This window comes from Oryctolagus cuniculus, chromosome 7, assembly GCF_051225735.1.
Source record: "Oryctolagus cuniculus isolate XC-2025 breed Fujian yellow rabbit chromosome 7, ASM5122573v1, whole genome shotgun sequence".
Taxonomy (NCBI): domain Eukaryota; kingdom Metazoa; phylum Chordata; class Mammalia; order Lagomorpha; family Leporidae; genus Oryctolagus; species Oryctolagus cuniculus.
In genome coordinates, this window is record NC_142873.1 from 44000777 (window position 1) to 44012592 (window position 11816).

The 11816-nt window shown below is 60.6% G+C and overlaps 1 protein-coding gene across 1 annotated transcript; it reads right to left on the bottom strand.

The window, feature by feature from the left end:
• Positions 1 to 7724: 7724 nt before the first annotated feature.
• EFNA4 (ephrin A4) lies at positions 7725 to 11455 on the bottom strand. The gene is made up of 4 exons (XM_008264361.5): positions 11219 to 11455; positions 9093 to 9388; positions 8709 to 8777; positions 7725 to 8394 (listed from the first exon to the last, which is right to left on the bottom strand). Exons 1-4 carry the CDS (start codon positions 11329 to 11331, stop codon positions 8258 to 8260), a joined length of 615 nt encoding a protein of 204 aa, XP_008262583.1. The 5' UTR covers positions 11332 to 11455; the 3' UTR covers positions 7725 to 8257.
• Between the last annotated feature and the right edge of the window lie 361 nt (positions 11456 to 11816).

The window sequence follows — 11816 nt, forward strand, 5'->3', positions numbered from 1 at the left end:
GAGTTTAAGCTGCTGTCTTTTGTTTTTTGCTGCTGCTGTTGTTTTTAAGTTTTATTTATTTTGAAAGGGAGAGTTATAGAGAGACAGGAAGAGACAGAGATCTTCCATTCTATGGTTCACTCCCCAGATGACCGCAAAGGCTCAGGCTGAGCCAGGCCAAAGCCAGGAGTCTGGAACCCCATCCTGGTCACTCACATGGGTCCCAGGGGACCAAGCACTCTGGCCGTCTTCCACTGCTTTCCTGGGCAGGGAGTTGGATCAGAAGCAGAGCAGCCAGGGCTCAAACTGGCTTTGCTCCTAGCAGATGCCAACACTGCAGGCAGCTACTTAACCCAGTGTGCCCCAATGCCGGCCCAGAGGTCTAAGCTTCTGGTTTATCTTTTCCTTTTTTTAAAGATTTGTTTATTTATTTGAAAGGGAGAGAGAGAGAGAGAGAGAGAGAAAGAGAGAGAGGTCTTCCATCTGCTGATTCACTCCCCAGTGGCCGCAATGGGGAGTCCAAAGCCAGGAGCCAGGAGTTTCTTCTGGGTCTCCTTCATGGGTGCAGGGGCCCAAGCACTTGGACCATCCTCTGCTGCTTTCCCAAGTACATTAGCAGGGAGTTGAATTAGAAGCAGAGCAGCTGGGACTTGAACCAGGGCCCAGTGCCAGCCGCTAAGCTTCAGTTTTTTGTGTTTTGTTTTGGTGGTTTTTTTTTTTTTTTTTTTCAGGCAGAGTTAGACAGTGAGAGAAGAGACAGAGAGAAAGGTCTTCTTTCTGTTGGTTCACTCCCCTAATGGCCACCACGGCCGGTGCTGCGCCGATCCGAAGCCAGGAGCCAGGCACTTCTTCCTGGTCTCCCAGGGTACAGGGCCCAAGCACTCAGGCCATCCTCGGGACAGAACCGGCGCCCCAACCGGGACTAGAACCCAGTGTGCCAGCACCGCAGGTGGAGGATTAGCCTAGTGAACCGTGGCGCCGGCCAAACTTCTTTTTTTTTTAAGTTGAGATACTCTCTGCGGGGCCTGGGCCTGTACCCCGGAGGTCCGGTCCTCTGTCCCTGGGCCTCTGTTCACAGGGCTGGTGGCTAATGCGGGCCTTTGTGTGCGTCGGAGCAAGCACCCTGTCACATCCCTAGTCCCCAGAGTGCATCTCCTGGCAGGTGCTGCCCTTGTGCTAAAGCCAGGGTGCTGCTCCCTTCAGTGGAGAGCCCTGGGTCTCTCTCCCTCGCTGGGAGAGGACAACTGGGTTGACATCAGCTTGCCCTTGGTGGCTCCTTTGTGCCATGCACAAGCTGCACGACTCTGTGGCAGCTCCGTGTGTAGTAGACACCTCTGGCCATCCTGCTCGGGCCTATCTACAGCTCTCAGCTTCCCAGAGGCTGGGTCCCTGTGTGTGAGACCTGGGCCACCCTCCCCAGGCCTGGCACCTGCTCAGCAAGCCCGGGCCGCCCTCTGTGGCATCTGGGTCATGAGAGGACCCTGGCATTTATGGATGGGGCCAGGCCTTTATTTATAGCACATGGTCCCTAACCGTGACCCACAGGAGGAGGGAGTTTTCCTTGTTATCCACCACACACACACACACACACACACACACACACGTGAATGAAACAATGTTTCATGAAACAATACCCTCACTAAAGAGGCTGCACTCTGATATTTTTCTTCTATTCTTAAAAAGAAATAAAAAGCTGGTTGAGACCCATAACATTGGTTTCTTGATTTCATGCCCCACAGTGGCCACAGTGGGACTGCGCCTGGACGCTGATCCACCTCTCCCCGGGGCCTCCAACCACCGTCCTCTCCCCAACAGCCTCGCCTTCTTCTCCCAGTGACCCTCGGGCCTGCCAGCACTCTAACTGGCTGCTGTGAGCTCTCCAGGGGCTCCAGGCTCAGGCCTCCTGGGGGCTCTCTGACACTCTGCCGCATTCTCCCCTCCTCCCCCGGGGCCCAAGGAAGCAGGGAGCTGAGCAGGTCTGGGGCCGGGATCTCTCGGGCTGTGTGGCCAATGTGGCTCCCGGGACAGCGGGTGGCAACCACAGAGCTGAGCTGTGTTCAATAAATCATGGAGGCTAGGGCCTGGGGGAGGAGGAGGCCAAGAGGGAAGGGGGAGGGGAGCCTGGATAAATAATTCATTAAACAAATAAACAAGGAGCCTGTGAAAGGGAAGAGCAGGAGAGGCAGCCGCCAGCTTTAGACATGAAATGTTCACAGGTCTTGCACCTTGCGCAGGGCCCACGTGTAGCTCGCACAGGCAGGCTATTGGAGCCGTGGTCACACGGAAACCTGGGTGCTCACAAGGAGGGCAATCCACGTGTCCCGTGACTTCCAAGTGCACGTGTCAGCATGGCTCCATGCTGTTGGAACAGCCACACACGACTGGCAGCAGGGAACACGGTACACAGTGTGTGGTCCGGGACATTGGGAATTAGCAGGCAGCACTGGGTGGGTGGGTGGGCTCAGGATGTCACAGTCTCTGATTCCAACAGTCCCTGTGCCCCCCACCGAGACCAGCAACCAAGAAGCCTGGCCTGGGGAGGTGGCTCCGGGCTGCTCTAGGTGCGCGTGTGTCCGAGATGCAGTCAAGGGGTGCTGAGTGGGAGCAGCACAACTTCGCAGCTGGCAGCGCCGGCCTGGGTTTGAATTCCAGTGCTAGCACTTGCCTGCTGCCTCTCTGTCAAGTGGGCATAATAACACCCCGCTCCGGAGCTGGCCACGGTGCACACCGAGCGCCATGATGTCTGGGAAGCGCTGAGCACCATGGTAGAGAGATGCTTGATTAATGCCGGCTTCACCAACCTTATTATTAAGAGGTTATCTGCTAGGCCGGCGCTGCAGCTCACTAGGCTAATCCTCTGCCTTGCAGCACCGGCACACCGGGTTCTAGTCCCGGTCGGGGCATCGGATTCTGTCCCAGTTGCCCCTCTTCCAGACCAGCTCTCTGCTGTGGCCCGGGAGTGCAGTGGAGGATGGCCCAAGTGCTTGGGCCCTGCACCCCATGGGAGACCAGGATAAGCACCTGGCTCCTGCCTTCGGATCAGCGCGGTGCGTCAGCCACGGTGGCCATTGGAGGGTGAACCAACAGCAAAGGGAGACCTTTCTCTCTGTCTCTCTCTCCCACTGTCCACTCTGCCTGTCAAAAAAAAAAAAAAAAAAAAAAAAAAAAAAAAAAAAAAGGTTATCTGCTGAGGTCTCCTTAACATTTGTTCGCACTCATTCCCAAGCTTCCAGAGAAGCTAGCACAGGAAGGAGGGGGATCCAGGCCTTGGAGAGCAGGGCAGGACTCCAGGGCAATGGGGAGGGGGCAGGTTCTGGCCAAGTGGAGCAAGGGGGTCTGGCCCTTCTCAGGCCCCAGAGGCACTTTTGAATCCCACAACTCTCCTCCCAGGTTTTCCCCAAAGTTTGCTTTCCAGGAATTGGCTGCAGGGAGACAGAGAGACCCCAGGCCGAGGCTCCCCAGCCCTCACTGCCACAGCCCCGGCCCCACATTTTCTACCCAGTGGCCGAGGGGCTTCCCTGGCAGAGCTGGCTACGTCTGTGCAAAAACCTGCAAAGTGGCACCCCGAGTGGGTGAGGGAGAATCCAGGCCGGAGGGAGGAGGGAGCCTTTGAGGGCCGGGGTGGAGCATCTGGCCCCTTCCCAGCAGGCCCCAGCATTCCCCAGCCCTGTGTCCCCTGGAAAGGATCGGCTCCTAGTGGGAGGGAGCCAGCAGACAGGTCTGAGCCGGCCTGCTTCGCTGCAGACACTGGAGGAGCAGGCTGGGGGAGGCGCCTGGGTGCTTGGTGGGGAGTACGGGCTGTAACCCCCAGGCCTCCTCTGAGGAGTCAGAGGCAGAAGTGTCTATGGTCTGGGCACATCCCACCATAGCCAGGCGCCCAGCCCTTGACCGCCCTTGGCCAGCCTGTTGTCACTTAGGAGTCCTGGGGTCTGGGCTCCCAGGGTGAAGATGGTACCTGCCTGCCCCTTCCCGAGGAGCCAACTTCAGCTCTGCACTTCCCTCCCCTGGGCTGGGCAGGTTCAGGCCAATCTACACTAGAGCCTCACAGCAAACATTGATCTGTAATAAAACCACAATGTGTGTTCAGGAGAAGGGGTTCCAGACACAGAGGGAGCTAGACAACACACACACACACACACACACACACACACACAGATGCCAAAGATACAACTCTTGGACAGCAGATACCAGCAGCCCTGGAAACATTTAACTCGGACCCAGGACCATGCCAGACACACCAACATTGTCAGTGCTACTCATCCATAACTCTTTGCCATAAAATTTGCCCTTCAGAAGCAAAACCTCGTCTTGCAGCCCATTTTCCCTGTGTTCCCACAGCACTTCGTACATAGCTCTATATTACATCTGCACTTGGTGTTATAATTATGCACTAGCCAGCCTGTCTCTGGGGGTAATCTGCAGATTCCTTAAGGAGAGTGATCATGTCTGATGCAAGTGTGGATCCCCAGTATCTAACGTGAAGCCTGGTATTTAAGTCAGTAGAAGTAGGTGAGGTGTTTAATAAAAAATTGTTGAATTGACAAACAAAAGAATAAAAGCATTCTGGGGATGGGACACCCGTTCCTAGGACTGTGGTTGAATACCCAGGCCGGTTATGCCTGCCTCCTGGCTTCCTGGTCTCTTGACCTCACCACTTCTCAGTGTCCTCAAAGGTCCTCCTTTCCCCCCTCTTCCTTGGTGTGTGACCATGAATTTGAATTTCACCAGAGGGCTGGCAGGCAAGGTAAGGGTTAATGACACCTCATTAGTGCTTAATTGGAGGAAGGAAGCTGCCCTGGCACCAGAAGGTGGGCAGGCCTGCCCCTTGCTGGAACCGGGCACTCTGAGTTCCAGCACCCTGCCAGGTGTGTGGGTGATCTGGCCCTGGGGACCCTCCACGCAGCGGGGGGCACCTCCCCCTGCCGTGGCTTTGCCAATTCAGTCTCCAGGCAGTAGAGACCAACACTCCCCCATCTGTCACCAAACAGCTAGAGGGACAGGCAGAATCCATATCCTTTCTCCTTTGGCTACGGTTTGCCCCCTCCCACTCCCAAGAGACACTGTCGAGTGGGGGTGGGGTGGGGCGTGGAGCTGGACAGCTGAGGGCGAGATCAGAGAGTGCGTGGAGATAAGATTCCCCGTACAGACAAGGGACAGGAATGGGGATGCGGAGATGTCTGCCCAATTTGACCTTAAATGAAGAGAATGCAAATGAGATGCAGACGATATGCAGATGAACACAAGGATTTCAGAAGTGACATTCCTGGCGGCTGCAGCTCTGCACCCAGGAACCCCACGCTGTAGCCCATAACCTCTTCCTAATCTTTCTGGGTTAAATGGCGTTGACCATTACTTTTATTGAGGGAAAAAAGAAAAAAGAGCGCAAGAGCTTGGTTAGGCTGCAATCGCAGGATTTGGGAGAATGAGCCCCACTCCAGCTGCCCAGCCCACTTCCAAACACCCACCTAAGCCGCCGCGGCAGCTCAGGTTAGGACCACTCCCCAAGTTACTAGCTCGGACGCGCCGTCGGTTGCTATGGGGACCCCCTCTTCGCCTCCAGGCTTGAACCAATGGACATCACAGCTGATGACCTCATGCCCCAGGCCCCGGGATTCTATTGGCTCTTCGGAAACCAGAGTGTACCCTTTCCAACTGCGTCACCGCCGGGGATCCCCCGACGACCCTTAGCTATCATGGAGCGCTGGGAATGCACAAATGCACTGAATGGATGAATACGGACAAAAGGCACAAAAAGGAAGAAGAAATAAAAGACCAGAACTTCAGGGTTTAGTCTCTAAGGGGAAAGGGCGATGTGCAACCCGGCAGGATCTGGGTCTCAGGGATCCGGATTCTGGCTCTCAGCACAGGGAGGCAGGGCGAGGCAGAGACAAGTGGAGTTTTCGCATCTGCTCCGGAGAGACTAGGGCAGGTCCAGCAGAATGAGGGCCCCACCTTCAGCTGTCTAGCGCCTCTGAGTTTAGGGGAGGCCGGTGACGCCCCAAAACTTGCCGGCCTACCCAGCCTCCTGGCACCGCGCCCTAGAACACGCCTCAGGGCTTGGTGCGTGGCCGTCTCAGCCTCAGGAGCGGCCCGGGTCCCAGCTCTTCACGGGGCCGCGCCCCAGACTGAATCAGCCACCTGCGCAGGGCCCAGGCTGCGAGGAGAGTGCACACGGGGAGGGTCCGCTTGGCCTGAGCGCCTGCAGCCAGGCGGGCTCGAGCTGTCGAGCTGTCGACCCCCAGAGCAGCCCCTGGCGGTCACCCAGGCACCGCCCTCGCACCTGCAGAGCGCTGGGCGGCAGGCGAGGGCGGGCGTCTGTGTCGGGCGTGCGCGTCTGGGTAAGGGCGTGTGTCTGGGAGCGGAGAAAGGCCACCGGCCCAGCGTCTCTCTCGCACATGCGTTCTTTATCAGTGGCTGATCTGCGTGCCAGTCTCAGACTCCGGAGCGAGCGCACCCGCCTCGGGCCGCAAGGGAGGGGTGTGTGGGGCCGCGGGAGATGGGGAGAGACCCCCACGGTTCTCATTCCAGGGTCGGGAGTCGCTGCTAACCAATCGCCCCTGGCCTATTCGCTCGCGGTTTCTCTGGTGAGGGGCGGGGGCAGTAGCACAACGGTTTCCATGGCAACACGTAGCCATCTTCCTGGATGATGGTAGAGACAGAATTCGAACCCAGGACCGGAAGACACAGCCCATAGCTCCCCCAGCTCAGACTCCACTCTCACGCCTCCGCACCCCAGCCAAAGACTCGGTTTTGGCGACGGCCCTATAGACTTGGCCTTCACCTGGGAAGGGACTGCCTCAGAGCTTTCTCTGCTCGCCATCCCAGACCTCCGCCAGAGCGTTAGACTCAACGCTAAGGATGACAGCCCAAGTCGGGGCACGGTGGTGGGCGAGTCTCGCCTCCCAGAGCGGGGCGGGGGAGGGGCTCGCAGCCCTGGGCATCTCGGCATCCGCCAGCCTCGGGACCCGTGGCGTCCTCCCTCCCCCCCCCCCCCACCATGTTCACACGCCGCCTCTCGCTGCCGCAGCCAGCCGGCCGAGCTAATCAGCACAACATCCACCTATCGATCGCGGGCTCGGTGCCAGGCCGGCAGGCTCCTTGCCAGGGGAGGCTGCGGGGCACCAGGGCGGACAGAGCACAGCTGCAGGAAAGGGGTGCCCCTTCCCTGGCTCCACAGGGGACACCGTTCAGAAAGCGGACCCCGGCGGGCTTGGTGCCTCGTCGGAGCCTCGCCCGCCGCCGCCGGAGCAGGAGCGTGAGTGCGGGGCAGAGAGCATGGGCCCTCCCTCCTCGGCCCCTCCCCCTCCTCCTTATAAAAGCCAAGAACAAAGAGGCCGCTGGGGAAGCAGGCTTTGATCTGACCCCACCTTCCCAGTTCTAGGCCAGGCACCGCCCAGAGTGCCCTTGGGGAGGGGGAAGGCTGCCCAGCTCAGCTCAGGGACCCGGGCACCCTGAATGGCGGGTGCTGCCTCCTAGCACCCTTTGCTTTAGCCCCAGCAGCTTGGGCAGGGCCCCACGTGGATGCGCTTCCAGGAGCATCTGCCCCTGCCCAGCACGGGAAGGCGGCGGCGAGGTGTGAGAGGGGCCAAACTCCACAGCTGCTGCTGGCACCCACCCGGCCCTGCCCAGAGGGGTGCCCACCGAGGCCTGGCAGGGATGGCCTGTGCACAGCTGGTGTGGAGGTCAGACCCTGCCAGGCTGGGGGCACGGGCAGCAGGGAAGGAGCCAGCGGGCAGTAGGCTGGGGAGGGCAACGAAAAGATGGGTGGTTTATTGAAAGTTTGGTCCGGACACTTATAAAAATACAAACTGGCATGAAATTCAACCTCATGGCAAAGTCCGTCTTCACAGAAGACAAGTGAGTGACCCCCTGGGCAGGGCAGGTGCTGCCCCCGGGCACAGATGCCAGGGCTGCTGCTTCGCGGGGGGCCAGCAGTCCACCTGTCCCCAGGCCTTCAGCCGTGGCTGGCTCAGGGGTCCTATTCCAGCAAATTCCCATCTTCCCAGGGCTGAGATGAGAGCGTGGAGCAGCCGGCGAAGCTCCTAGGTCTGTCCTGCTTCTGCTCTGGGGGCCCGGCTGTCTGCAGCTCCCTCGCGTTCCTCTTCAACCTGAGGCGAGGGGGCGGGGTCCTAGAAGGGTCATCTCAGAGCCCTTGGACCCCCAGAGATGCTCCACCTCGTCTGTCCCCCAGGACCGGTGGTGGCAGGGTTCCTCCTCCTCCTCCAGGGTTTCCGGGGGGCCTCTGGCTCCTTGGGGCGGCAGGGAAGGCCTGCTTGGCTCAGAGGACTCGCAGCAGACGTAGGATTGGGAGCAGCAGCAGCAGTAAGAGACAGAGGGGGCTGGGCGCGTGGCCCCCTCGCCACCCCGATGTGCCGCTCTCTCCGGGGCTTCCGACGGGATGGGCGGACTCAGATTCTGTGAGGGGAGAAGGAGAGCTGGTGGGGCCTCCCGCCCCCCCCTCCAGCCTGCCCAGGAATGCTTCACTCCCATTCTGCGGGGTCTCCTGAGCCAGCCCCTCCCTTCCCAGACAATCTGCAGAGGCCATCAGCTCAGAGGCTTCAGGCCTGCAAGGGGCTCACCCTTCCAAAGCCCAGCTCCACAAAGGGTGCGTGGAGGCTCCCACAAAGCTAGCTGGGGAGGGGGCACGAGTGGAAGCCCCACCTGGAGCCCTGAGCAGATGCTCCCAAGGCCCCCCCTCCCCAGGGCCCCCATGGCCGCCAGCCACTCACTGCTCTCCTTGCAGCAGACGGACACCTGCAGCCTCAGGCACCTGCCAGGAGCCTCCGGAGTGGGCACCGCTGGAGGGAAAACGGGAGGAAGAAGTCAGCACAGGCGCTGGGGCTTTGTACACTGCACCCCGGGAGTGTCTCTGTGCCCCCAGCCTTGCCCCAGCCCCCTCTCCTGTCCTGGCTCCTCTGCCTCCCCCTCCTCTCTACAGACTCCCTCTGGCTATTCCCCTGCCCTGCTCTGGGTGCCGCAGGTCCCCAGAGCTGTGGTGGCCTTGGCCTCTCCTGGCCCCCCTCCCCGCTGCTGTCTGCCTGGCCAGGTGGCCGCATTGGGAGCCTGCTGCTCTCTCCCCTGCTCCCCCCAGAGGTGCCCACCCCGCCACTCACAGATGTAGTAGTAGGTCTCTCCAGGCAAGAACTCAAAACCCAGGGAGAAGGGGGTGAAGCGCTGAATCTTTTCTGAGAAGCGCACAGGGCCAGAGGGGGCGAAGGGCAGCGAGCACACCCAGCGCTTAAAGGCGCCCGCGCCCTCGGCCCGGCAGGCCTGGTAGCCCCGCCAGTCCACCATGTACAGAGCAAAGGTCTCGGGGCCCTCGGGGGGCCCTGGGCCTTCATAGTGCGGGCAGTAGATGTCCAGGTAGTCGTTGAGACCCAGCTCCACCACGGCGTCACCTCGGAGCAGCCTGCAGACAAGGGAGGGGTGGGCTAGGGGGTTCTGGCCCAGCACTGCGGGGCGAGGGTCTCGCACCCCTTCTCAGGGGTCCCCGCCAGCCTCTCTCTCTCCCACCTGCTGGAGCCGGGGCAGCTCAGAAACCCCAGCCTGAAGTCCTGACCCATCCATTCAGAGATTCAATGCGGGGAAGGGGCTGGGACCATGGTGCCCACCGCCACGGGGCTTCGTTGTGAGCCAGCATCACCCACCCCACAGGGGCCCACACTAGCCTGGCACAGCACCTGTATGTGAGCTCATAGGCAAATGGCTGCTGGGACAGACGGGCAGACGGACTGGCCCACCATTCAGGGACAGAGATGGAGGTGGGGCCTGGGAGCACCTCCCACCCCCAGCAGACACTGAGCCCACGGTGGAAGGCAGGCCCTGGGTGCTGGGTGCAAGGTGCCTCCTCTCTTCTCTCCTGCTGGCGCGAGGAGTGCCAGGCACACGCCATCTCTACACACTGCCCAGAGCGCAGCCTCCTGGGAGCTGCAGGGACAGCCAGTACCAGAGGAAAAGCCACCCCCACCCCCACCCCACCAACACAAGGCAAAGTGTGACCTGCGAAAGCCCCCATTGGCCCTCAGTGGATGGCCGGCCAGAAGGCCACCAGCCCCTGGGGTTCAGAAATGAGGGCTCCTGGGCTCAGCCAGGCCTTAGGAAACGCAAGCTAAGCAGGACAGGGCCATCCCGCTTTGTCCCAACTCCAGTGCCTGGAAAAGTACACAGGAGGAAGTGCACGGGCGAACTGGGAACCTGAATTTTTAACAGGTCCTCGCCCAATTCAGAGGCACTGGTCTGGAACAGAGAGGAACTCAGGGTCTGAGGAAAACAATAGGCCTTATCACTTGGTATTGGTATTGTAGTGACAGGTCATTACCCAGCCCCCCCAACCGGGGTCAGTGGGCTCCCAGGGCACAGGGTCCCAGGTCCCCTCTGCTAATCCCCAGCCGCCTAGCACAGGTCTCTGCACACAGTACGTGCTTAATAAATGCTAGCCAGCGAACAAATGAACACAGATTGTATCAAGCAGAAAATCAGCAAGGAAAACAGATGGGGACAGCAGAGAAGCAGGGAGAACTGGGGAGGGGATGAGGCAGTGGAGCTGCGGATTCCAAGGCAGGCAGCAGAGAAAGCCGGATAAATAATGGTCTCTCTGCACACGGAGCCCGCATCTCCCTCACACACGCGGCCTCCGGAGCCGCCTGGCTTCTTAGGCTACCAGGTATTATTAGCCCATTTTGCAGATGACATAACTGAGGTTAGGGAGGTCAAATGACTGGCCTAAAAGGTGGTTCAGCTGGAAGAGGGCAGGGCTGAGACTGGAGGATGGGTAAAGATCGAGATGAAAGCAGAGATACCCAAAGATGTCCCGGGTCGCCGAGCGCCCAAGGGAAGGGCGCAGCGCGCAGGGGAGCCTCTCCGGCTCTACCACCCGAGTGCAGCCCCCGACCTCGCCCTCAGGTCGGCCGGCCCCAGCGCGGGCCGCAGGAGGGATGCGGACCGCCGGGCGAGAGCGAGGGGGGCGGGGCCGGAGCGCGGGCCGAGCCCCCCAAGCCCCACGCGCCGCGCCCCCGCGACCGCCCTCGGGGCTGGGGTCCTCCGCCCACCCCCAACACGTGCGGGCGGGGGGAGACCCGGGACGCGCCTCGCCCCTCCCCCTCCCCCGCCGGCTCAAACAAAGGAGCCCCGGCGCGCGGCCCGGCTCAGGCGGCGCCGCGCCGAGAGCGAGTGGCAGGCGCGCGCACGGCCCGGGAGCGCGCAGGCCCGGCAGGGCGCCCGCCCGGTTCGGCCCGGCTACCTGGGGTTGCTGGAGTTCCAGTAGATGGGGTGGCGGAGGCTGGAGCCTCCCCGCAGAGGGGAGCCGAGGAGCGCGGCCCACAGGACAGTCCACAGCAGGGGCAGCGGCCGCATCGCCCCCGGGGTCGGGTCCGGTCTGGCCCAGCGGGTCCCGGCCCGCTTCGCAGTCGGGGCGAGAAAGGTACAAAGTGGAGAGGTGGGGGTTGCGGAAAGGGGGGTGGGGTGCGGAGACTCCCGAGCCACGCCCCTGGATAACTTTCCACCAATGGGAACGCGTCTCCGCCTCTCCACTCCGAGCCAACTCTCGTTAACCCTTTGTGCGCCGCATCGCGCGCCAAGTTTAGCCTAAGCTGCAACCGAGGCCTCACCACACTGCCCGGGGGTCACCGAGGAGGAACGTACTCCACGGAGTCTTTTTTTTTTTTTTTTAAGGGAGATCATGCATTTTATGCCTGCGTTGTTAGTACAGCATAGAAAGCATTAGAAGTTCGGCACACACCTTTTGCCAAGATGGGGAAAGCGCAGCAGGGCAAGGTCTGAGAGTATCCAGCCACCTGCAGGTATTGCCTGCTTTTCTTTGCGCGTCTAGGGCTAGCACG

Bases quoted from the DNA above. Each gene is read 5' to 3' on its own strand.
- EFNA4 (XM_008264361.5), bottom strand. From the start codon at position 11,331: ATGCGGCCGCTGCCCCTGCTGTGGACTGTCCTGTGGGCCGCGCTCCTC. The intron at 9,389-11,218 runs GTAGCCGGGCCG...CCTTGTCTGCAG, and splicing joins TGGAACTCCAGCAACCCCAG to GCTGCTCCGAGGTGACGCCG. The intron at 8,778-9,092 runs GTGAGTGGCGGG...TTTTCCCTCCAG, and splicing joins AGAGACCTACTACTACATCT to CGGTGCCCACTCCGGAGGCT.